The sequence below is a fragment of the Bos javanicus genome, chromosome 11 (assembly GCF_032452875.1).
Source record: "Bos javanicus breed banteng chromosome 11, ARS-OSU_banteng_1.0, whole genome shotgun sequence".
Lineage (NCBI taxonomy): Eukaryota > Metazoa > Chordata > Mammalia > Artiodactyla > Bovidae > Bos > Bos javanicus.
The window spans coordinates 10,576,597-10,603,386 of NC_083878.1; the positions used below are offsets into that span (position 1 = coordinate 10,576,597).

The 26,790-nt window shown below is 42.5% G+C and overlaps 2 protein-coding genes across 4 annotated transcripts in view; one reads left to right on the plus strand and one right to left on the minus strand.

Moving 5' to 3' along the window:
• SLC4A5 (solute carrier family 4 member 5) overlaps nt 1-1,922 on the plus strand; it is a 138,809-nt gene extending 136,887 nt beyond the window's left edge. For all 3 annotated transcript variants that reach the window (XM_061431876.1, XM_061431877.1, XM_061431878.1), the window contains one exon: nt 1-1,922. In XM_061431876.1, the coding sequence (XP_061287860.1) occupies nt 1-166 (166 nt within the window). In that variant the 3' untranslated portion in view covers nt 167-1,922.
• On the minus strand, nt 1,845-25,722 carry MTHFD2 (methylenetetrahydrofolate dehydrogenase (NADP+ dependent) 2, methenyltetrahydrofolate cyclohydrolase). The gene is made up of 8 exons (XM_061431880.1): nt 24,833-25,722; nt 15,335-15,519; nt 8,064-8,186; nt 7,506-7,658; nt 6,985-7,092; nt 5,778-5,870; nt 5,263-5,388; nt 1,845-3,833 (listed from the first exon to the last, which is right to left on the minus strand). Exons 1-8 carry the CDS (start codon nt 25,015-25,017, stop codon nt 3,670-3,672), a joined length of 1,137 nt encoding a protein of 378 aa, XP_061287864.1. The 5' UTR covers nt 25,018-25,722; the 3' UTR covers nt 1,845-3,669.
• Nucleotides 25,723-26,790: the final 1,068 nt, after the last annotated feature.

Genomic DNA, 26,790 nt, shown 5'->3' on the forward strand with positions numbered 1-26,790 from the left:
CATCACCCTGCACTTCAAAATCTCCTGTCCAGCCTCACCTGCCTTCAACTACTCACAGAGCCCGGTCTTCATGGTGCCACAGGTGAAGATAGAGATGGAGCCAGAGTGTGACTTCACAGACATGGACAGATACGCGAGAGAGGCTGACGGCGAGACCACCCTCTAGGAGGAAGAGCTTCCCCTGGACGGGGCACAGTGAGGGCCTGGCTTAGTCTTCACCGTGAGGGTCTGGGCCAAAACCCTTCACTTTTCAAAGCCTGCTCCTATATTTATCAAGCAGAGAGAGTCATTCTGCCTGATCGATGAAAACTGGAGATCTGTCATGCAAAGCCCTTTCCTTCCCTTTGTAGTTATGAAAATAACTAAAGCTTACTGGTACACGTTATTTTAAAATGCAATCCAGCATAGAAATGATAACATTTCTTTTGAGATGAAAAAAATGCTTGCCTCTCAAAACTGTAGATAAGATAAAGGGGCACTAGTCAGTTTTTATTTAAAACAAATACCAGTTAAAATTTTTTTTAATGCTTAGATTTTAAATTATCTAGATGGTCTTAAAAGAACTGTTAAAATACTTGTACTTCAATAGACCAAGGTTGGAAATTTTGTTTTGCAAATTAAGAAATGCTAAAAAGGTCTTCTTATCTCTCCATCCCATGCAGTTTTCTATGAAGAGTTTGAACCATCTGCATTCTGGGCCTTGTTCCAGCACAGAAGTGTGACTGGGGCTTTCCCAGTTTGACAGCTAGTTCTGAAAGTCTGGCTGTGAAAGAACCAACACATTTGAGTGGATGTTTTAAAAACAGTTAAGTGAAATCTCAAATCACGTGGCAAATCAACCACATGATCCTTTAAATTAGTATCACTGGTTTTTCAAGTACAGAATCACATTTCTTGATGCATTTGGGTAGCTCTTTCCTGCAAGTTTTCAATGGCCTGATTCCCAAAGTCCAACTAGCATTCACATGAACACTGTATGTTAGGCAAGGCCAATGTGAAATTTTGGAAGATTATAACTCTGTAATACTAGTCACACTAGTACTTTAAAGAATAATTGGAAACAAACTGGGTAGACTAAAACCCATTAATCACAGACCTTGCTTAAGATCAGTCTTTTTATCTTCAATTCACATTGAACAAGCACCAACCATGTTTATTCACCACCTGTGTGTGCCTGACAGCCACAGTGCATCTGACATTTACCTTCTCCAAAACAGCTACGGATTTGAATCTTGTGTAAATTGGTTACTTACCAGACTTACTCAAGATGACAAATGCAGGTGCTTTTTCTTCATTCCTTTCATTTTTTAAAGGTACACATGACACTGGACTCATTAACCAACTTGAGTATGGGGACAGCTAATTGCCTCTGATCCCCAGAGCCAGTACAGTGCCTGGTCCACAGAAAGCTCTCGGTGTTTATGAAATTAAATATCAGAAGTCCCTTCTAGGGATACTGCCACGAGGTAAAACTCTAAACCTCCACCACTTCTACTGAAAGCAACAGAATTACCTGGCTGCTCACTCATCCAGAACCATTGCCTGAGTTTAAGTATAAATTCTTTGTCTTCATCTATACCAATTCTGGGAGAGCTAACAATCTACTCTTAACATTGCAGTTTTAAAACCTGGCTGATTTCCAATAGCACTTTGTCCAAACTGTGTTGTAGAAATGGTATGGATTCAGGATTAAATGTGCTTGATTAATCAAACAAGCTGGAAAGCTAAAATGTTGATTTTTTTTGTTGTAAATTGATCACTGTAATTTTTACCTTGTATGTTATTTGCATTTTGTACACATACACAGGAACATTTTAATTTTAATAGCTTTTAACAGGTTGACATATTGTTACTTCTTCATACAGGTCATACTTTTTTCCACTTGTAACTACAATTCAATAAAACTTAATCCCATTTGCTCATCTTGCTCCACGTTTAATAATTTAGGTGAGTCAGCAGGTATGACGTACAGACAGGAACTATACCTCATTTACAAAAACATTTCTAGAGCTATCACCCCTCTTCCTCTCCAGAAAACTATCAAAAGCATAAAGACAGCAAAGGAACAAGCAGGGGAGAAGGGCGGCTCTGCATTGCTCTCCTTCCTCTCGCGGCCTCAAGCTGCCTGGAGCGGGAGCTGCTCCTGCTTTATGAAAGCCAACTACTCAGCCCTCGAGCAGAAGACACAGGACCCATCCGAGCCGCAAACATGCCTGCCACAGCAAATACCTTCCGATCTGTGCAATCTAATGTTTTAAACACACACACACACAGGAAAAAAATTTATACATATAATGTGGAGGAGGGGGAGATTTGGCAAAACACATCAAGAAGTCCCGTGTAAATTGAACATATGGTTTAAAATACTCAGAACAAGACTAACCACTGAAATGAAGCTTACAGATGAAACTTCTGGCTTGGGATGTACAATTAAAAGGACTAGGCTGGTTTCTCCACAGCTCTTTAAACCAATTTGTTAAAGTCAAAGGATTGGATGTTACCAAATATAGGAATATTTAAATTGATTACATCCAATGAGAAAAATTAGGCCACAGGAGGATAGTAGCAGAAAGATGAAGTATTTCAGAAACTCTTTCCATATCAAGTCAGAAGTGTTTTATTTAAAAAATCAAAATGATGCAAAAAGTCCCTTAATAAAGTCTGATTAAATTCAGTATTAACTCTCACTATCAAAAATTGATCAAGGAAAGCCAACAGGTGCAGCAGAGAAAAGCTGCCAGCTGTTGACAGTTCTTTGGTGGAAAAGTAAGTTGCATACTTATATATAGCTGCCCTAATGATTATCAAGCCCAAGTTATGTTTTCCAAAAATAGGTTTCAAGATACACTAAAGAAACCATACAGACACCTCTAACAGTATAAAAATTTGACAGTGAAGTTTCAGGATATAGGAAAAGTCAAATATGACAACACACATGAATAATTTATAAAATAAGCCTTTCAATCCTAGAAAAGTAAAATGGGGAGACCCCAAGCGGTAAGGAACATAAAACAAGGGCTAATAGCAAATGGGAAAACCCCAGACATCTTCCCAATGACTGAGTCACAAAATGATAGGGAGACTATCAACATGCAGTTTTCCTTCTTTATCATCAACACATATATAAATTAGGGTAAATTTTTTCCTACTCAATTACCATCATTTCTTTCTTCTTTAACTTTTCCCTAATTTTCTCTAGCAACATTTTTCCTTTGGTTTGACCAGTTGAACTCAAAAGGCTTGGAACCTAAAAGTGAGTATCAACTCATCATTGGAATAGCACTTGGGAAATGCAATCATAGAAAAGCCAAGCTTGGGCAGCATTGGTGGTGTGATGCTAAGCACAGCTGCCTTTCTAAAGAAGACAAATTTCAACTGAAGAGGCCTGACAAAGTTAAGCAGCCATTCTCAGGGGGACAGGGTCCTCCCTGTGAATCTCTAGGGTAATGTTTCTCTTGGTTGGATCACATGACCCAGCATGACAGTGGCATGCTCCCTGGTAGGTTACTGCAGAGCTACGTGTGCAAACACACACTCATTTAAGCTTACAATAAATACAAAGCATTGTTTAAAGCCATGTAAGTAAAGAAAAAATATTGCATGTCTATTGACCTGGTTTTCCTCTTGAACTGGCTTGGAGTGCTGTTCATGACACAGAAGACACAATAGTCAATTACTTGCTACTCCAAGTTCCTTAGACTTCAGTACTTCCTGTTCTTCGAGCCTCAGCACTTTTTTTGCAGCAATAATGGTATTCTTCATCAGCATTGCCACAGTCATGGGACCAACACCCCCAGGGACTGGAGTGATGTAACCTGCTTTCTTCTTGACTCCTACACAGAGATAAGACAGGAAAACTCTTTAATTATGGCAAAGGAACTCTATGTACTCTAACATATCATGGAAGAAGCATTCAAAGAAAAAGCAATAATATACATAAGCATCTCAATAAACCTCAAACTCATTAAAAAAAAAAATCACATCTACAATACCCAAGAACAAGGGCTTTTGAACATATTAACAAAGTAACACACATTTAGAGATTTCCCAGGCGATCCAGTAGTTGGAACTCTGAGCTTCCACTGCAGGGGGTACAGGTTTGATACCTGGTCAGGGAACTAAGGGCTTCCCCGGTGGCTCAGTGGTAAAGAATCTGCCTGCAATGCAGGCAACACAGGAGACTTGAGTTCAATCTCTGGGTCAGAAGATCCCTTGGAGGATGAAACAGCAACCCACTCTGGTGTTCCTGCCAGGAAAATCCCATGGAGAGAGGAGACTGGTGGGCTATAGTTTATGGGGTTGCAAAGAGTCAGACATGACTGAGCAACTGAGCACTCACAGGGAACAAAGATCCCACATGCTGTGCAGTGTGGCCAAAAAAAAAAAAAAACCAATAATAAAATAACATGCATATAATAAGCAGAGTTATTCAATGAATATACTTAAATAACCAGCCATACTTTTCCTCCATATTAAATCAATTTAAAAAGAAACATCTCAGTAGCTAACTGTATGGAAGTGTAACTATAATAATAATAAGGATTACTTCAATTAAAACCTGCTTACAATATTTTCTTAATTTTATTCTATTTATTTAACTATACTGTTTGCCCAAAGCACCAAGCAAAGTAATTTTCTGGAAAGTAAAAAGAATTTTTTTAATCCAATCTAAAGGGAAAAATCACTTAGATACCTAGGCTTGGGTCTGACTGCTTGAGAAGAAATAGAAAGCTAGAAATAGAATTATCAGCATAAAATTCAGATAAATTCAGAACTGAAAGGAGAAATCTATCAGGGAATTCCAAAATTTTAGTAATATAGCTTTTTCCTGGACTTTTAATATTGCAAGTCTGAGATCTCTTCTCTCAGTATGAAAATGAGAAGTCTGTAATACTTTTTAGGAAACTCAATGGTTTAGAAAAATCACTTCATTAAATTTTCAGACTCATTAAAAGTCTTGTTTTCATTATAGAATAACCCTAAAGAGAAGAAAGAAATTTCCTGAAAACTTTATATTTGTTCTCCATAATTTGATGATACAAACACCTAAATTCTAGAATGACTATAATTTTTTAAAAGATTTCTCTTAATTATCATGGAAAGCATGATAATAAATGGTAATAATGATAATAATGGTAAAAATGATAATAAATGGTAATAACCAAGGTAATATAAGTATAAAAGTTAAAGAAAAAGTAAATAGTCTGCCCTAATTGTTCAATAAAAGTAGTATTTATTGATTTTTATATTTTAAAAAGTTACCTTCAAAATCCACATCTCCAACCAACTTGGGTTTAGCAGTTATGGGATCTTGAATTCTATTTATTCCCACATCAATGACAGCTGCTCCTTCCTTGATCATATCTGCTGTGATCAGATTTGGAATACCTAAAAAAGGAGATCGGAATGATCAATTTAGTACTGAAAAGAATATCCCACCTGTAAGATTCTTATCAATTTCAAGATACCTGCAAGAATGAATTAGCTTGTTTTATAAAAACTGATAAAAACTATTAACCAGGGAAACAATTAAACTTCATATAGCGAACAGAAATATTTTGAGGCTGTAGAAATAACATTTATCCATCAAATATATATTAGAAAGCCAGAAATCGGTATTCCAACCACAACTCTCATCTTTGTAAGCAGCTTTGACATTATGGTCAAACCTAGGGGAATACAGAATAAAACGACAGGGCAGCAGGCAAATTCGAAGATAAGAGGTCCATCTTCCTTCTCTGAGCAAGGTACTTCCACCACCTCCCTGGTGCTCTTACCTGCAGCGGAGATCACAATATCTGCAAGAGCTGTATGTTTCTTTAGCTCCTCCTTAGGAGTGTATCGATGAGATATTGTGACAGTGGCATCGCCTATGAGTTAAAAAACAGATGTCTTGATTTCTGAATCAAAGCTAGGAATGGATTAGATCTCAATTAGGCAAACCATGCCAGAAATTCAAGACCTCTGAAAAAATAATTTACAAATCTTACACTATACTTTCTGGGCAGCCAATTGTCATTAAAAAATAACAATAAAACTAATACTCAATTTCTTGTAACTTTTACCTGTTGGTCCTAGCTCTACCCTTTGGAGTCATATATCATTAGATTTATTCCTTATCCCTTTTAACAGTCTTTCTAAACAAAATGTCACTAGAATTACTCAAGGATTTTTCTTAAAAGTGTGCTGAAAGATATGTGGAAATATTTAGTTCTGATATATTTTATCTCTGATATAATCATGTATGGTCATATTATGATAATCATATAACTTTGATTTGAGAGTTTTTCTCAAATTAACAGAATTTGACATAATGATGACACATTACAGTCATATGAATTCAATCCTTTGCAATGGTCTAAGATATTTTTTTCCTATCAAATGGCACAGATGAGGATACTAATTTTGAATAAGTTATACTTCTTAACTCCAACTATCAAAGCCATAACTGAAAATTCTAATTGTCTATAACCATGCTTCCACTCAAAACTCAAATTTCTGAGACATATCTACTTCTGAACTAGTTCCATACTGCTGCTGCTGCTAAGTTGCTTCAGTCGTGTCCAACTCTGTGCGACCCCATAGACAGCAGCCCATCAGGTTCCCCCATCCCTGGGATTCTCCAGGCAAGAATACTGGAGTGGGCTGCCATTTCCTTCTCCAATGCATGAAAGTGAAAAGTGAAAGTGAAGTCGCTCAGTCGTGCCTGACTCTTAGTGACCCCATGGACCGCAGCCTACCAGGCTCCTCCATCCATGGGCGTTTCCAGGCAAGAGTACTGGAGTGGGGTGCCATACTAGTGAATATTAAATTAACTCTTGAGCAACACTGAGTACATCTTCCTCCACAAAGATTACTCCCAAAGTACCTATTAACAAAACTATAACAAAGACAAATAAAGCTTAACAAACACTTCCAAGCATCCACAGGGCAGTCTCTCTCACAAGGGAGAGGAGGACACCCTCCCGAGAGCAATATTCTTACCTCCGGGCCGTTCATGTGCCCCATCTGTGTGCAGCAACATTGCAATGGGCATGCCAACATTTTTTGACCTTCCGGCCACAACCACATTCTTCCCTAGGGTTGGAATGCCTATGAAAAATGAATATATTTGTGTTTCACACAGTGCCAGATTATCTTAGAGCACCTAAGAAAAAGGAAGACTGACACCTTAGGATGTGACTCTAATTGTGATAATGAAGGAAATCATCAGCTTATTGACTCATCCGTCAACTGAACCATCACTTGCTACACACAGTGAAAGCTGAAAGGAAACACGAGCTGCAAAGTGTTATACGAATGTGCACCATCACCACTATCAAAGCTTAAGTTTCCTTCAGAGTTTTCTGGATGAAGCAGCAAAAACAGTTGCAGGCAATTGCTAAGGGAGTTAGGCTCTGGGGAGTAGGACTAGATGATCTGAGGGGGGTTTCCACTGTTTGTTCTGTAGGAATTTTTACCATTTCGTAAGTATGTTTTGATAATACTGAGATGGAGATACCTACCAGTTCGCTTAATTATTTCCCACACACCCCATGGAGTAGCTGGTAACATGGAACACTGGTCCAAACACATTCGCCCTACATTAATTACATGAAAGCCATCGACATCTTTGTCTGGAGAAACAGCATTGCAGACCTTTCTCTCATCGATGTGCTCTGAAAAAGAAATCAGAGCAGTGGTCAAGTCACTGTTGCATAGTCAGCACTGCTTGACTCCAGCGTACTCGAAACCCATTCCCCTTCTATAACTCACCCCACAACTTATTCATCTGTGCGTTGGGAACACACAGCAAGCAAAGCCAAATGCCAAGACCAAACCAGTGTCCTCTTGTCCTCTCCAAACCACTTCCCTCCACTGTCCTTTGTATTAAGACCTCAATACCAAGTCAGGGAGTAACTGGTATTCTGAGTAGGTCGGTCCCATATCTAACAACATACTCACTCTCTTGAGTTTACCTCCCCTTTCTTTAAGACAAATACATATGAGGAGCCAATTGTATAAACTAAACAAGCCTCTCCACGCCTCAGAGATCATTTTAAATAGAGCTATGTAAATCTCACCTGGAAGAGGCAGCTGAACAAGGAGGCCGTCTACATTATCATCATTATTTAGTTTATTGATCAAATTCAACAGTTCTTCCTCTGAAATTGAAGCTGGTTTCAGAATGGTCTCACTGTTGATTCCTATAAAAAATTTTCAAGGTTAAAAAAAAAAAAAAAGACTATGGAAGATGGCGGAGGAGGAGAACACACAGCTCACGTCTCCTCACGCTGTGTCAGAGGTGCGTTGGAGAATTTCTTCTGGAGCGCGTGCTGGGCACTGGCAGAGGGCCTCGGACACCTAGGGGGATGGGAGGAGTCCCAGCGCAATCTTTATTTCAGAAAGAAAAAAATTTTTTTTTCTTTTCTGTTTAGTGTCCTTCCCAGGTAGGGTGTGGGAAGGAAGTGGGGAACAGTGGAGGCAGGACAGGACCAGCACCCCTGGGGGAAGCTGGGGGAGAGGAAGCAATCCCACACTCAGGGAAGCATCCTCACAGTGGGGGGTCAGCAGGGAAAGGCAAGGATCTTAGGGGGACCTCAGGATGAGAGGGGAACGCAGCAGCCAGAGTGTGGGGGGCAGGACGGAGTGGAGCCTGTGCATACAGTCCATGCCGCAGACCTTCACACCCAAGTCTGTGTGTCTCATGGTGGGGAGGAGGGCTGGGTGCTGCAGAGTGGGATTTGGGGAGTGGATCCGGGGAGGGGACAGCAGTTGGTGGTAAGGGGATGGCCTGAGGTGTTGGTGGGAGGAGGGTCTTGGACCACAATGGGAGCAAGGCACCATTGTTGAGTGGCACATGAAGGGTGGGGCCACCATGGCAGAACCTTTCCGGGCCCACCAACCCAGCTTCCTCGGGCAGTAATGGGAGCACACGCCTGCCCAGGAGGTGTGGCAGGCTCGCTCACCTCTCAAGCCACAGTCTCCCCACTCTGCTCAGGCCCTGGCAGGCTGCTGGGGTTCCAGCCTGAGCCCCACCTTCACCAAGGCCTCCTCTGGCTGCTGGGGTCCCAGTGGACCCAAGCACCACCCCTGCTCAAAGCCTCTGTGAGTCATGGGTCCAGGCAGGCAGAGGGCTGCCCACCTCCAAGGCTTCTTCCAGTTGCTCCAGCCCCTGCGGACATGCCCATGGAAGCCTGTGCTCCAGTCAGCCTGTGCTGACATGTGTGCTCTGGGCCAGCTTCAAGAGCAGACCCTAGTGGAAGGAGCACACACAGAGCTTTTCTTTTAGTTTGTTTTTTAATTTATTTTTTCTTTTCTGCTTAGCTTTCAGTTTCAGTTCAGTCACTCACTACTGTCCGACACTTTGTGGCCCCATGGACTTCAGCACACCAGGCTTCCCTGTCCATCACCAACTCCTGGAGCTTGCTCAAACTCATGTCCATCGAGTCGATGATGCCATCCAACCATCTCATCCTCTGTCATCCCCTTCTCCTCCTGCCTTCAATCTTTCCCAGCATCAGGGTCTTTTCCAATGAGTCAGTTCTTCGCAGCAGGTGGCCAAAGTATTGGAGTTTCAGCTTCAACATCAGTCCTTCCAATGAATTCAGGACTGATTTCCTTTAGGATTGACTGGTTTGATCTTCTTGCAGTCCAGGGGACTTTCAAGAGCCTTCTCCAACATTACAGTTCAAAAGCATCAATTCTTCGGTGTTCAGCTTTCTTTAAGATCCAACTCTCACACCCATACATGCCTACTGGAAAAACCATAGCTTTGACTAGACGGACCTTTGTCAGCAAAGTAATGTCTCTGCTTTTTAATATGCTGTCTAGGGTTGTCAGTTTTCATTCCAATCCCAAAGAAAGGCAACGCCAAAGAATGCTCAAACTACCGCACAATTGCACTCATCTCACACACTAGTAAAGTAATGCTCAAAATTCTCCAAGCCAGGCTTCAGCAATATGTGAACCGTGAACTTCCTGATGTTCAAGCTGGTTTTAGAAAAGGCAGAGGAACCAGAGATCAAATTGCCAACATCCGCTGGATCATGGAAAAAGCAAGAGAGCTCCAGAAAAACATCTATTTCTGCTTTGTTGACTATGCCAAAGCCTTTGACTGTGTGGATCACAATAAACTGTGGAAAATTCTGAAAGAGATGGGAATACCAGACCACCTGATCTGCCTCTTGAGAAATCTGTATGCAGGTCAGGAAGCAACAGTTAGAACTGGACATGGAACAACAGACTGGTTCCAAACAGGAAAAGGAGTACGTCAAGGCTGTATATTGTCACCCTGTTTATTTAACTTATATGCAGAGTACATCATGAGAAATGCTGGGCTGGAAGAAGCACAAGCTGGAATCAAGATTGCCGGGAGAAATATCAATAACCTCAGATATGCAGATGACACCACCCTTATGGCAGATAGTGAAGAGGAACTCAAAAGCCTCTTGATGAAAGTGAAAGTTGAGAGTGAAAAAGTTGGCTTAAAGCTCAACATTCAGAAAACGAAGATCATGGCATCCGGTCCCATCACTTCATGGGAAATAGACGGGTTAACAGTGGAAACAGTGTCAGACTTTATTTTTCTGGGCTCCAAAATCACTACAGATGGTGACTGCAGCCATGAAATTAAAAGACGCTTACTCCTTGGAAGGAAAGTTATGACCAGCCTAGATAGCATATTCAAAAGCAGAAACATTACTTTGCCAACAAAAGTTCGTCTAGTCAAGGCTATGGTTTTTCCTGTGGTCATGTGTGGATGTGAGAGTTGGACTGTGCAGAAGGCTAAGCACCAAAGAATTGATGCTTTTGAACTGTGGTGTTGGAGAAGACTCTTGAGAGTCCCTTGGACTGCAAGGAGATGCAACCAGTCCATTCTGAAGGAGATCAGCCCTGGGATTTCTTTGGAAGGAATGATGCTAAAGCTGAAACTCCAGTACTTTGGCCACCTCATGCGAAGAGTTGACTCATTGGAAAAGACTCTGATGCTGGGAGGGATTGGGGGCAGGAGGAGAAGGGGATGACAGAGGATGAGATGGCTGGATGGCATCACTGACTTGATGGACATGAGTCTGAGTGAACTCCGGGAGTTGGTGATGGACAGGGAGGCCTGGCATGCTGCGGTTCATGGGGTCACAAAGAGTCGGACACGACTGAGCGACTGATCTGATCTGATCTGAGGATTGTCATAGCTTTTCTTCCAAGAAGCAAGCATCTTTTAATTTCATGGTTGCAGTTACCATCCAGAGTGATTTTGGAGCCAAAGAAAATAAAGTCTGTCACTGTTTCCATTGTTTCCCTATCTATTTGCCATGAAGTGATGGGACCAGATGCCATGTTCTTACTTTTTTGAATGTCGAGTTTTAAGCCAGCTTTTTCACTCTTGTCTTTCACTTTTCATCAAGAGGCTCTTCAGTTCCTCTTCGCTTTCCACCATAACGGCAGTATCATTTGCATATCTGAGGTTATTGATATTTCTCCCAGCAATCTTGATTCCAGCTTGTGCTTCATCCAGTCTGGCATTTCACAAGATGTACTCTGCATATGAGTTAAGTAAGCAGGGTGACAATATACAGCCTTGTCATACTCCTTTCCCAACTTGGAAACAGTCTCTTGTTCCATGTCTGGTTCTAACTGTTGCTTTCTGACCTGCATACAGATTTCTCAGGAGGCAAGTAAGGTGGTCTGTATAAAAGAGATAATGAATGAGAACCCACTATATAGCACAGGGCTTCCCTAGTGGCTCAGGGGTAAAGAATCCACCTGCCAATGCAGAAGATGTGGGTTTGACACCAGGGTAGGGAAGATCCCCGGGAGAAGAAAATGGCAACCCACTCCAGAATTCTTGACTTGGAAATTCCATGGAGAGAGGAGCCTGGTGTGTTACAGTCCACAGGGTTGCAAAGAGTCGGATACGACTCGGTGACTAAACAACAACAAGAACAACTGTACGGCACAGGAACTCTACTTCATGCTCTGCGTGACCTAAATAGGAAGGAGATCCAAAAAGAGAGGATCTATGTATACATACGACAGCTTTACAAATAGCTGAGGAAAGAAGAGAAGCAAAAAACAAGGGAGGAAGGGAAAGGTATACCAACTAGATGCAGAGTTCCAGAGACCAGCAAGGAGGGACAAGAAGGCCTTCTTCAACGAACAGTGCAAAGAAACAGAGGAAAACAACAGAAAGGGTAAGGCTAGAGATCCCGTCAAGAAAACTAGAAACATCAAAGGAACCTGTCATCCAAAGATGGCCACAATGAAGGACAGAAATGGTAAAGACCCAATAGAAGCAGACGAGATCAAGAAGGGATGGAAAGAATACACTGAAGAATTGTACAATAAAGATCTTAACGACCCAGATAACCACGATGGTGTAGTCTCTCACTCAGAGCCAGATATCCTGGAATGTGAAGTCAAGTGGGCCTTAGGAAGCACTGCTGCCAATAAAACTAATAGAGGTGATGGAAGTCCAGCACAACTATTTAAAATCCTCAAAGATGATGCTATTAAAGTGCTGCACTCAATATGTCAGCAAATATGGAAACCCAGCAGTGGCCACCGACTGGAAAAGATCAATCATCTTCCCAAGAAGGGCAGTACTAAAGAACGTTCAAACCACTAGACAATTACACTCATCTCCCATGCTAGTAAGGTTATGCTCAAAATCTTCTAAGCTAGGCTTCAGCACTACATGAAGCGAGAACTTTCAGATGTTCAAGCTGGGTTTAGAAAAGGCAAAGGAACCAGAGATCAAACTGCCAACATTCACTGGATCACAGAGAAAGCAGGGGGATTCCAGAAAAAATCTATCTCTGCTTCATTAACTATGCTAAAGCCTTTGACTGTGTAGATCATAACAAACTGTGAAAAACTCCTAAATGGGAATACCAGAACATCTTACCTGCCTCCTGAGAAATCTGTACCCAGGTCAAGAAGCAACAGTTAGAACCAGACATGGAACAACTGACTGGTTCAGGATTGAGAAAGGAGTATGACAGGCTGTTTATTGTCACCCTGTTTATTTAACTTATACACAGAGTACATCATGCAAAATGCCAGGCTGGATGAAGCACAAGCTGGAATCAAGATTGCTGGGAGAAATATTAACAACCTCAGGTATGTGGATGATACCACTTAAATTGCAGAAAGCAAAGAGGAACTAAGGAGCCTCTTGATGAGGGCGAAGGAGGAGAGGAAAAAAGCCAGCTTAAAACTCAATATTAAAAAAACTAAGATCATGGCATCCAGTCCCATCCCTTCATGGCAAAGAGAAGAGGAGGAGGTGGAAGCAGTGACAGATTTCCTCTTCTTGGGCTCTAAAATCACAGTGGATGGTGACTGCAACCATGAAATTAAAAGACTACTATTTTTTGGCAGGAAAGCTATGACAAACCTAGACAGTGTGTTAAAAAGCAAAGACATCCCTTTGCTGACAAAGGTCTGTATAGTCAAGGCTATGGTCTTTCCAATAGTCATGAAGAGATGTGAGAGCTGGAAAATAAAGAAGGCAGAGCGCCAAAGAACTGATGATGCCTTCAAAATGTGGTGCTGGAGAAGACTCAAAAGTCCCTTGGAAAACAAGGAAAAAAGACCAATCTTAAAGGAAATCAACCGTGAATACTCATTGGAAGGACTGATGCTGAAGCTCCAATACTTTGGCCACCTGACGTGAACAGCTGACTCATTGAAAAAGACCCTGATGCTGGAAAAGATTGAGGGCAGGAGGAGAAGAGGGCAAAAGAGGATGAGATGGTTGGATGGCATCACCGATTCAATGGACATGAAATTGGGCAAACTCTGGGAGATGGTGAGGGACAGGGAGGCCTGGAGCGCTGCAGTCCATGGAGTGGCAGAGAGCTGGACACGGCTGGTGACTGAAGAACAGTGACTGATTCACTTTGTTATAAGAAGAAAGAAACACAACACTGTAAAAAGAATTACACTCCAGTAAAAACTTCTAAAAAATTTTAGGCAAAAGTATTCGAAGAATAAAAGAATAAAATAAAATAGAGGCATTTATTGGGGCAAGGCTACACTGCCTGCCACGCTATCAGCAAGGCTTTTAATCATCACAACCGCCCTGGTAGCTGGAAAGCTTCAACAGGCTCACAGAGGTAACCTTGAGTAACTTGTCAAACAAAACACTAAAAGAGTACTAGCTTGGTACTTTCTATGTATTATTCTACATAATCTTCATTAACCTCATCTTATAGACAAGGCTCACAGAAACTGAAATATAAGCCGGCTAGTGACAAAGCCAGTCTTTGCAGTTCCAAAGTCCATGTTCTTTCCACTATACCATGCTACCTCCCATTCCAAAGTTTTAGAAAGCCATAGCTTACTAGTTTCTAGATGTTCTAAAGGTTTTACTTTTATAATTTTGTTTATAATTACTTTGGCCATGCTGGGTCTTTGTTACTGCGTGGGCTTTTCTCTAGTTGCGGTCAGTGGGGTCTGCTCTCCAGCTGCAGTGCGCAGGCTCATTGCAACAAGGCTTCCCTTGTGGAGAAGCTCAATAGTTGTGGGGCATGGGCTTAGCAGATCCATGGCACATGGGCTCTTCCCAGATCAGGGACTGCACTTGTGTCTCCTGCATTAGCAGGTAGATTCTTTACCACTGAACTACTAGAGAAACCCTAAAGGTTTTTCACTGAAGAGGGCAGGAGGCCTCAATCCTCAGTGATAAAGAACAGACTATGCCAAGGGCTCATGGTGCAGTGGTCTCACAGCCCTTCAGAAGGGTGGGCACACAGTGCTCAGACCACTGACCCACAGAGAAGCAGGCAGGGGCACAGCTGAGCCTACTCACCTCTGATCTGTGGCCACACAGTCTCCAGGACAGTGAGACCTAGAACCCAAACCTCCCATCATTCAGACCTGCTCCTTCTGCATCCAAACCCTCAACCACGGCTAAACTGTATGCTTTAATTGGCTTTGGAACCACTGGTGGAGAAACCACAGCCTATTTCAAAGAAGCCAGAGTCATTTCCTGCAAATCCATGACTATATTCTAGGCCACATCACTGAGGTCTCCTCAACCAAATGCTCAAATACTTTAGTCACAGACTCATTGCTCAAGGAAAGCAGATGTAAACGGTGTTCAAGGTCACTTATCAAAGTTGGCCTGTAACAGAATTTAGATTACATTCCAGAAGACACCAAGAAACCAACCATATTCCTCCAGTCCTAGTCTATAAACCTCCTTTCTGACAAATATTTGAATTCAGTTGAACGCATTAGCCTCCTCTGTTTGGGTTTTCTAAGCAGAAAAAAGAAACGTAAGTTACAATAGTTTGCCTCCGATTAAATCTCAATTTAACAGTAGTTGGGGTCTGAGAGTGACACATACCCACGCTGGCAGCTGCTCTGGTTTTGTTGAGGACGTAGGACTGACTCGCAGGATTCTCTCCAACCAGAACCACGCTCAGGTGTGGCCGCTTGTTGCCTGACGCCACCCACTCTTCCACCTCCTGCCGCACTTCCTGCTTGATCTGCTCAGCAAGTTTCCTTCCAGAAATGATAACAGCTTCATTTCTGCAGAAGGCAACAGAATCACAAAAACACATGGCTTGAATTTTTGTAAAGAATAAATAAAGACTACGAAAGTGTCATTAAGTACCAATAACTTTGGGTGGAAGGGGAGGAGGAATTGGAAGAAGATGGTCAAAAGGCACAGTGGGCCCTTCTATTTATTCGTTCCCCATTCAAGGATTCACCAACCCACGGGTTGGAAATACTTGGAAGGAAATTCCAAAAAGCAAAACATGAATTTGCCCTGCACCTAGTAACTATTTACATAGCATTTACATTGTATTTACAACTATCTACCCAGCATTTACATGGTATTAGGTATTATAAATAAATAATCTAGAGATGATTTAAAGTATATGGGAGGATAGGTTATATACAAATACCATGCCATTTTTTATAAAGGACTTAGAGCATCTGGGAATTTTGGTATCCTTGGAGTTCCTGAAACAATCCTACTCATATACTGAAGGATAACTGTACACACTTCTAGTTATAAGATTAACAAGCACTAGGGACATAATGTCGGAGAAGGCAATGGCACCCCACTCCAGTACTCTTGCCTGGAAAATCCCATGGATGGAGGAGCCTGGAAGGCTGCAGTCCATGCAGTCGCTAAGAGTCAGATACAACTGAGCGACTTCACTTTCACTTTTCACTTTCATGCATTGGAGAAGGAAATGGCAACCTACTCCAGTGTTCTTGCCTGGAGAATCCCAGGGACGGGGGAGCCTGGTGGGCTGCCGTCTATGGGGTCGCACAGAGTTGGACACGACTGAAGCGACTTAGCAGCAGCAGCAGCAGGGACATAATGTACTATATACAGTGAAGACTTTAGTTAACATTGCTGTATAATATATAGAAAGCTTGCTAAAATAAGAGATCCTAAGAGTTCTCATCACAAGGAGAATTTTTATATTTTTATAACAGTATCTATATGAGGGTTTCTCTGGCGACCAGTGGTTAAGAATCTGCCTTGCAATGCAGGGGACACAGGTTTGATCCCTGGCCCAGAAGATCCGACATGCCACAGGACAGCTGAGCCCATGGGCCACAACAAGACAAAAGCCACCACAATGAGAAGCTGGAGCACCACAACCAGAGAGTAACCCGGCTTGCCAAAACTAGAGAAAGAATGCGCGCAGGAACAAAGACCCAGCACAGCCAAAGATTACATAAATATTTTTTAAAAACATATATCTATATGAAATGATGAATTTTAACTAAACCTACTGTGGTAATCATTTCACAATGTATGTAAATTACACCATCATGCAGTATCCCTTAAACTTACACAGAGATGTATGTCAATTATTAAGTTGCTAAGTCATGTCCGGCTTTTCTGAGACCCCATGGACTGTAGCCCACCAGGCTCCTCTGCTCATGGGTTTTTCCTAGGCAGAATACTGGAGTGGGTTGCCATTTCCTTCTCCAGGGGATCTTCCTGACCCAGGGATCAAACATGCATTTCCTGTATTGCAGGTGGATTCTTCATCACTGAGTTACTAAGGATGTGATGTATGTCAATTACTTCTGAAGAAAACTGGAAAAAAAACTTTCCCAAACTAAAAGTTTAGATTAGACTACGTAGTTCCTAATCGAGGGACAACTAAAATCTGAAGGAGAGGTTCAAGTGGTAAATCTGTGTCCAGCTACATATTTAAGAAAATAAAATTGATTGAAATAATTACTACCATTAATCTAAACTTGGAGAATTTAAGTAACTGATAATTAGTACTTGACATAATGTCATGTCACTAGATGCCATGTTTAGCTCTTCTGAATCCAGAGTCTAGGTTCTTAATGCTATACCATCCTGCCTCCTGATGTCTGACAACTGTAGGAAAAAAAAAATGCCATTAACTTGCAATGTTTTATTTGATCTCTCACCGCTATGATGTTAGTTTGTTCTCTATGCTTATATTCCATTTGTAGTTTATATTTTGCCCGTGTTAGCATCTAGTCAAATGTTTTGAATCATTTCCCAGTTAGTGAATTGGCTTTTAATCTATATGTACTTTTAAATATTTAAATGATGTTATGCAGTTAAACCAATAAACAATATACTGGACAATACCTACTGCAAAATTTCAGGCTAAAATTGAAGAAAATCGGGAAAACCACTAGGCCATCCAGGTATGACCTAAATCAAACCCCTTATGATTATACAATGGAGGTGACAAATAGATTCAAGGGATTAGATCTGGTAGACAGAGTGCCTAAAGAACTATGGATGGAGGTTTAATGTTGTACAGGAGGCAGTGATCAACCATCCCAAAGAAAAAGAAATGCAAGAAGGCAAAGTGGCTGTCTGAGGAGGCTTTACAAATAGCTGAGGAAAGAAGAGAAGCAAAAAGCAAGGGAGAAAGGGAAAGATATACCCAACTGAATGCAGAGTTCCAGAGAATAGCAAAGAGAGCTAAGAAAGTCTTCTTAAGTGAACAATGCAAAGAAACAGAGGAAATTAACAGAATAGGAAAGACTAGAGATCTATTCAAGAAAACTGGAGATATTAAGTGAACATTTCATGCAGGATGGAACGTACAAAGGACAGAAAGGGTAGGGGACTCAACAGAAGCAGAAGAGATTAAGTAGAGGCAGCACGTATACACAGAAGAACTATACAAAAAAGGTCTTAATGACCTGGATAAACTGCTATGTTCAATATGTCAGCAAATTTGGAAAACTCAGGAGTGGCCACAGGACTGGAAAAATTAGTTTTCATTCCAATCTCAAAGAAGGTCAACACCAAAGAATGTTCAAACTACCACAAAATTGCACTCATTTCATATGCTAGCAAGGTAACGTTCAAAATCCTTCAAGCCACGCTTCAGCAGTATGTGAACTGAGAACTTTCAGAGGTACAAGCTGGATTTAGAAAAGGCAGAAGGACCAGAGACCAAATTGCCAACATTCGTTGGATCACAAGAAAGCAAGCGAATTCCAGAAAAACATCTATTTCTGCTTCATTGATTATGTACACTAAAGCCTTTGACTGTGTGGATCACTACAATTACAATTGTAATTGTAATAATTACAATTACTACTGTGTGGAAAATTCTTCAAGAGATGGGAATACCAGACCACCTGACTTGCCTCCTGAGAGATCTGTATGCAGGTCAAGAAGCAACAGTTAGAACCGGACATGGAACAACAGACTGGTTCCAAATCAGGAAAGGAGTATGTCAAGGCTGTATATTGTCACCCTGCTTCTTTAACTTACATGCAGAGTACATCATGAGAAATGCTGGGCTGGATGATGCACAAGCTGGAATCAAGATTGTTGGGAGAAATATCAACAACCTCAGATATGCAGATGACACCACCCTCATGGCAGAAAGTGAAGAGGAACTAAAGAGCCTCTTGATGAGGGTGAAAGAAGAGTGAAAAAGGTGGCTTAAAACTCAACATTCAAAAAACTAAGATCATGGCATCCAGCCCCATCACTTCATGGCAAATAGAAGGGGGGGAAGTGGAAACTGACAGATTTTATTTTCTTGGGCTCCAAAATCACTGCAGATGGTGACTGCAGCCATGAAATTAAAAGACACTTGCTCCTTGGAAGAAAAGCTATGATAAACCTAGACAGACAGGATATTAAAAAGCAGAGATGTTACTTTGCCAACAAAGGTCCGTAGTCAAAGCTATGGTTTTTCCACTAGTCGTTTACAGATGTAAAAGTTGGACCATAAAGAAGGCTGAGCGCCGAAGAACTGGTGCTTTTGAATTGTGGTGCTGGAGAAGACTCTTGAGAGTCTCTTGGACTGCAAGGAGATCAAACCAGTCAATCCTAAGGGAAATCAACCCTGACTATTCACTGAAAGGACTGCTGCTTGAAGCTAAAGCTCTAATACTTTGGCCACTTAATGGGAAGAGCCGACTCATTGGAAAAGACCCTGATGCTGGGAAACATTGAGGGCACAAGGAGAAGCGTGCGACAGAGGATGACACAGTTAGATGGCATCACCGACTCAATGGACATGAGTCTGAGCAAACTCCAGGAGATGGTGAAGGACAGGGAAGTCTGGCGTGCTGCAGTCCATGGGGTTGCAAAGAATCAGACACAACGACAACTCCTCTCCATAGTTCTTCCTCGAAAAGATTTTTCAGAAGGATAGGGATTGTGGACTTCCCTGGTGGTACAGTGGATAAGAATCCACCTTCCAATGCAGGGGACACAGGTTCAATCCCTGATTCAGGAAAATCCCACATACCTCAGGGCAGCTAAGCCCACGTGGCACAGCTGGGAAGCCATCGCTCTACGGCCTGTGCGCTGCCCCTACGGAAGCCCGCACACCTAGAGCCCGTGCTCTGCAGCAAGAGAAGCCTGTGCACTGTAACGAAGAGTAGCCCCCGCATGCAGCAGCTAGAGAAAGCCATTGCACAGCAAGGAAGACCCGGCACAACCAAAAATTAATCAGTTATTTATTTTAAAAAAGAGTTGGGATTGGAAGGGGGACCAGGGAGAATCCATCTCATAGATCGCAGTGTGCTCTACCACAAGACCTCAGTACCCCATCCACAGCTGACACACCAGGAGTGAGTATCTGATGCCCAGAACAACAATTTCTAGGCTGGCCTGCAGTCTAGTTGGTGCAAAAGCTTATGCATCAGGAGTAGTGGTAGGGAACTAGATCAGTAAGAGCCTCTCTCTGATCTACATTCACATACTAGAATCACAGGGATGAGAACCTGCTTGTTAGGGGACAATGAGACAACTCAGATCTAGAAGAACCTGTAGTCCCTCAAATATGTTCAAATCTCTGAAAGCCTATCTCTCCCTAATAACAACTGATTATGCAGCTCTTCCTGGGTTCCAATGTGGAAGATTCCAGGCTTTATTTCCACATATATCCGTACAGTAAAGTTCACATTACTTCAAGTAGAACAAGAAGGTGTACCTTACGAAAAAGGACCCCCACTGAAAACAAGACTTTCCCTTCAGATTTTTGTCCCCAGTGTCATAAGGAATGTTACAACTCAACACTAATTAAGAACATGATTCTTTGAAACATCGAAATAACCTATTTCCCCTTATAGCGCATATTTTTTTTAACAGCACATATTTAACACTCAGGGATGACATCAAGGTACTGGATATTTTGTATGGTCAGATATAATTAATTCGCCAGGCCACTGTTAAATAAAATGTTAAAGCTCCAACAGTCTAAGTCTTCAGTGCCTGCTTTTAAGTTGCATTGTGATTAAATACCTACTTTAAACCAAGTCTCAGCGTCTTAGATGTAATGCAGTAATTTTATATCTAAACCTTATATTAATCTGTATTTCCATCTTTTGAGATAGTAAAATGATATCAACGGACTTCCCTGGTGGTCCTGTGGCTAAGAGGACCCCACACTCCCAATGCAGGGGCCCCGGGTTCAATCCCTGGTCAGGGAACTAGATCCCACATGCCACAACTAAGAGTTTGCGTGCCACAAGTAAGTTCCCATATGTAGCAACTAAGACCTGGAAAATGAATAAATTATTTAAATAAATAAACATTTTTAAAAGATAACACAATTTTATAGCAAACCAAATGCTTTTACCTAGATTTTACTTGATGATACTAGTATAGTGTAAAATATATAACAGCATTTCATATATATTCATGGTAATATTAATATTAAGGTAATATTAAAAAACATTAATATTTACAAATCCATTTCAGATTTAGGGTTGAAGCGAACTTCTTCAAAAGGGCTTTGCTGATACAAGTACCCCTGGCAACATTCTTGATCTACGATAATATCGAAAATACCTGTCCTGGGACAGAAATAGAGTGCAAGATTAGTTTAAAAGGGCTTAGGACGGTAATTTATATTGAATGAAATAAGATATAAAGTGCTAAGCATATATATTAACTAAAAATTAATTTCTAACTCTCTTCTGTTGGTTAGATTTACAGAGACACATCTTTAACAATACAATAGAACTGAACCGAAGGATCTATAAAAATATTGAGTGAAGTTAGATTTCACTTCACTAAAAAGTTCCTTTTGAAAGCAGTAAACTTAAGAGAAAATGGTAGCAGCACACTGGGACTAAGCATGACACAATAAAGCTAAGGACGCAGGGTCCTGGGAGAAACCAGTGTTCCAAATTTCAGAGGCAAGTTCTGGATGTTATGCCAGATGCTTTACAAAAAGAGTCAAACAGTAACAAGAACCAAAACAAAGCCACAATGCATTAAGTATTGTTCATAATATAATTATTTTAGCCCTCCTCCTTGGACCACAACTCTGCCAAATGTGAAACACAGTCCTATGAGGGCCTCATTACCTAATTTCCCAACTTTTTACTTTTTTTGCTGAAGGGCAGGTAAAGTTACTGCTTCTGCTGCTGCTGAGTCGCTTCAGTTGTGTCCGACCCTGTGCGACCCCATAGACGGCAGCCCACCAGGCTCCCCCGTCCCTGGGATTCTCCAGGCAAGAACACTGGAGTGGGTTGCCACTTCCTTCTCCAATGCATGAAAGTGAAAAGTGAAACTGAAGTAGCTCAGTCATGCCTGACTCTTAGCGACCGAGTGGACTGCAGCCTACCAGGCTCCTCCAGCCATGGGATTTTCCAGGCAAGAGTACTGGAGTGGGGTGCCATTGCCTTCCCCAAAAGTTACTGCTACCCCAGAATAAATGGAAATGGAGACTGAATTAGTCCCACAGGGAATCCAAAATGTATTAACCATATTAGCTAACACTTATTTAGAAGTGCTTGACTAGAAAGGACTGAAGGACTGTCCAAATAAAATTAGAAACCAAAATCCGTCAGTAGCATCTTCACTTTCCCACCCACTCCAGTACTGTTGCCTGGAAAAATCCCATGAATGGATGAGCCTGGTAGGCTGCAGTCCATGGGTTCGCTAAGAGTCGGGCATGACTGAGCAACTTCACTTTCACTTTTCACTTTCATGCATTGGAGAAGGAAATGGCAACCCACTCCAGTGTTCTTGCTTGGAGAATCCCAGGGATGGGGGAGCCTGGTGGGCTGCCGTCTATGGGGTTGCACAGAGTCGGACACAACTGAAGCAACTTAGCAGTACTAGATTTTCCATGAAAAATTAGTATCAGATATAATTTACAATTCATGATCATGACTTATTTTGGAAAGAGTTCTGTTATCTACCAATTAGTCAGCAATGAGTGAACAAAGACACAAAGGGAGATGGAACTCTACATTTATTAAACACTAGACATTTCAGTTAGAGTTTTACATACATTACTCTCAGTTACTTGGGACTATTATAATAAGCCCATTATACAGAACAAGAAACTGAAACAATAGTAACAAAATTCAAACACAAATTTCTGCCTCCAAAGTTCTTTTCTTTTTTTTCTATACCCCATGGTCTACAATACTATCTAACCATGAAAACTCTCACACTACCCCCACCCATCCACCCAAAGGAACACATGCAGACCTATATTTTTAAAAAGATGTTTTAATTTTACCAACTAGCAGTAATCAAAGCAATACATCAGAACCCTGAATACTAAATGTACTTACTACCTTCAGAGATGTGGAAACCTATTCATCCAGAAAAGTGAAAGGAGGACACTGGTTACTAGACAGTGTGAGCAAACTGTTCCAGTTCTTTAGATTACAAATTAGAAGCTCCTTATAAATCTCTTTTCAATCATGGAAGCGCATGTGGCCAGAACTCAGGAAGGGAGGAAGAGGGAGGAGAACAAGGAATAATAAAACATGGGGCTGGAAAGGCAGATCAGGGTCAGACTAAGAAAATCTTTGAATGTCTCCCCAGAAATCTTCCAACAATGGATTAGAGACTTCCCTGATGGTCCAGTGGCTAGAACTCAGGTCTCCCACTGCAGGGGGTCAGTTCCATCCCTGGTTAGGGAACTAGATCCCACTTGCCGCAACTAAGACCCAGTACAACCAAATAAATTAATATTTTTATGTTAATTAATTAATTTTTGGTTGTGCTGGGTCTTCGTTGTTGCCTGAGGGTTTTCTCTGGTTGCGGCAAGTAGGGGCTACTCTTTCTTGCCAAGCGCAGGCTTCTCATTGTGGTGGCTTTTCTTGTGGCCCTGGGAGCACAGGTGGCCAGGGAGCACAGGCTCTAGGGCTTGCGGGCTTCAGTAATTGCAGCTGGCAGGCTTAGTATTTGCGGCACGTGGGCTCAGTTGCTCCACCGCATGCGGAATCTTCCCCGACCAGGGATCCAACCTGTGTTCCTTCATTGGCAGGTGGATTCTTATCCACTGTACCACCAGGGAAGTCTCAAATATTTTTTTAATGCATTAATCCCCATTCTGTGGTCCAACAGCACCTTGGAAAACATCTCCAATAGCATTTTTACAGACTTGAAATTACACACTGTTCTGCCCCTTGACAGGTAGGGAAGTTCCACTAAAGAAAGAACCATTTTTTACCATCTTTGAATAATGCACAGCCTAGCACAGTACCTGGATAAAGGGGCTGCTGTTACAAATAAGCTCTAAACACTGAAAGGAAAGAGGGTGCATAGATTTAGGGAACTGAAATCACAGCTCTCCCTCCCCCCAAAACTTTTCAATCTATGTTTAGAATGGGAATTTGTGGTCCAGAAAGATCATGAAATATTTATAACCTCCCTAAGAAAACTCAGAGCTTTCCCTCTTCTCTTCCCGGGTGTTCACCACCTCAGTTTACTTGATCTGGCACTGACCAACTCCAGGCGGGCTGCAGTCAAAATCCCGGTGACTACTGCACATTTATTATTCTCTCGGGAGGGAAAGGAGCAGCTTGTAGAGCAGCACGAGCCACATCCACAACCTGGAGGAAGTGCTGGTACCGGGCGAGCAAAGCTTGTGGGGGATTTCATCAGACTGTTCTAACCCTCTCCGCCGCTAGGGTTCCGGGAAGGGGCGGGTCGCTAGAGGCTGCTCACTTACAACTCTTACTCGCGCTCGCCAAAACGTCACGGCTTTCCAGCTCTCGGTTTCACGGCCAAGGTCGGTCCTGGCCGGTGACTTCTATATGCTCCCACGTAAATCGTGGCGTCCCAGAGCCCGCCTGCACCTCTGCTCCACACCGTGGGCCCCGTCCCACCGGCGGACTGGCCTCGAGACAGGGCAACGCCCGGAGCTTTGCCGGAGACCGGCTCCCTCCCGAAAGGCGGGCTCCCGGGCTCAGCCCACACGCAGAGCGAGAGCCCTAGCGGTACGCTGAGGCCAAGCGGGGCTGCCGCGTCGCCCCGCCACACCCCTCTCTGTGGCCACCACCGCCCGGGACCGAGATGCTTCAGAAAGGCGTCCCTAGGCGAGCCGGCGCTCAGCTCCCCTCGGTTTTCCGCGCTGACCCAGCCCGCCGACCCTCTTACCGCACTGCCGAGAGGTGGAAAGGGCGTTGATGGAGGCGGCCACTCTGCGCGGACCGGAGCAGTCGGGTGACCAAAGAGGTTATAAAGGAGGCTGCGGCCATCGTCAGCTCGGGGAAAGATGCGCGCGCTGGCCGCACGGTTATACCGCTGCAGCGTGGCAGGCCTCGCCTCCTGCCGGCACCCATTGGTCCCTGCGCTCTCCACTTGCAGTCTGCTGGGCCGCTGAAGGAGCCAATCGTTGTCTTCCTTTACCTTGGAGAATCCCCTGCGTGACTCTGAAGACTGGAGAGCTTGCCTAGACTGGCTGAGCCAGCCAAGCCCCTGCCAAACCGTTGTCCCGGAAGCCCGGACAAGTCATTCATTCATTGAGCAAATATCTTGAGTGCCTACTGTGTGCCAGACGCTGTTAAGAGTGGATAAAAAGATAGGAAGATGGAATAGCAGCTAGTATATGTAGAAGAAAGGTGCAGTTAGAAAACAGCTATTTGGCAAAATCATAGTAAAAATTGAGACTCATCAATGAATGTCAAAACAACTGAAGTTGGATGAGGAACAAGTGATTTACATATAGTTTTGCTAGATCTTCCAAACAAAAATACAAGATGCCCAATTAAACTTGAGAGGACGAGTCATACTTTACTTTCATCTGGCGACTTCCCTGGTGGTACACTGGTTAAGAGTCTGCCTTCCCTGCAGGGTACCAGGGTTCCATCCCTGGTCCAGGAACTAAGACCCCATGTATGGCAGGACAACTAAGTTCGTGCAGAGCAACTACAGAAGCCTGCCAACTCTGCAAGAAGAGAAGCCAACGCAATTAGAGAGTAACCCCCAGCCCACCTCAACAAGAGAAAGCCCTTGCCTAGCAACAAAGACCCAGCAGAGTAAAAAAAAAACAAAAACAGTATTTATCTGTTATCGGAAATTCAGATTAAACTGGGCTTCCTGTATTTTATCTGTCTGGCAGCCTTATTTGCATAGTCTCAAAGTATCTCTCCCACAAAGTTTTTTTATTAATAGCAAACGGGGGAAATGGCACATTTACAGTGGAGAAACCTGACAGTCATTACCTTAAACAAGTGATCAAAATTAACACCACCAGTAACAGGACAAGCACACATTATACGCCCTCAGATATGATGCAGTGAGGAGGACACACCACTTTATAAGTCATGGCCAGCCTGAATATTGAATGGGGTGATTTTCTTAAACCACTGAATTCCCTAAACTCATTACAGATTTCTTATTTACACATATAGAGGAGAGATCATAGACCTGGAATGTTAAAACAGTCCAGGAAAAAGCCACAGTCCTGAAATTTTGGAAGGTATTCATAAATCTAAACCCAAGAATGTATCAGACAAGTCAAAACTGAGAGAGGTTCTACAAGAAAAGCACCCTGTACTCTTCAAAAACGTCAAAGTCATGAAAGACAAAGGATGAGGTGCTTTTCTAGATCAAATGACCCTGAGCATGATAATTAAAGGTAACACGTGATTCCAGCCCCACCCCACCCCCACAATTACTTTTCTTTTTCCTTCATTCTTCTTTTTCTCTCTTTTTTTTCCTCTAAAGAACATAGCAAACTCTGGGAGATGGTGAAGGATAGGGAAGGCTGGCATGCTGCAGTCCATGGAGTCTCAAAGAGTCAGACACAACTGAGCAACTGAACAATAACCTCGATATTCCACGTTCCAGGGTCTACTAAGGCTTCTACTTTAGCTTCAGATTTTCTTCCTTTCCACTTTCTGTTAGAATCATTAGATGATGAGGGTGGTTCTCTCACCCATGGAGAAACAGAGTGACTCCTAACTTAGTTAATAAACCTCTTCCCTTTAAAGGGATGGGACAATCAGGCACAAACAGCAAGGAATGTAGAAACCATTGGCCACTGATGTTGCACATAAGGCATTCCAGGAAAGTGCACCCCGCCTCTTCCCTGACACCCCCTCACTCCTTAT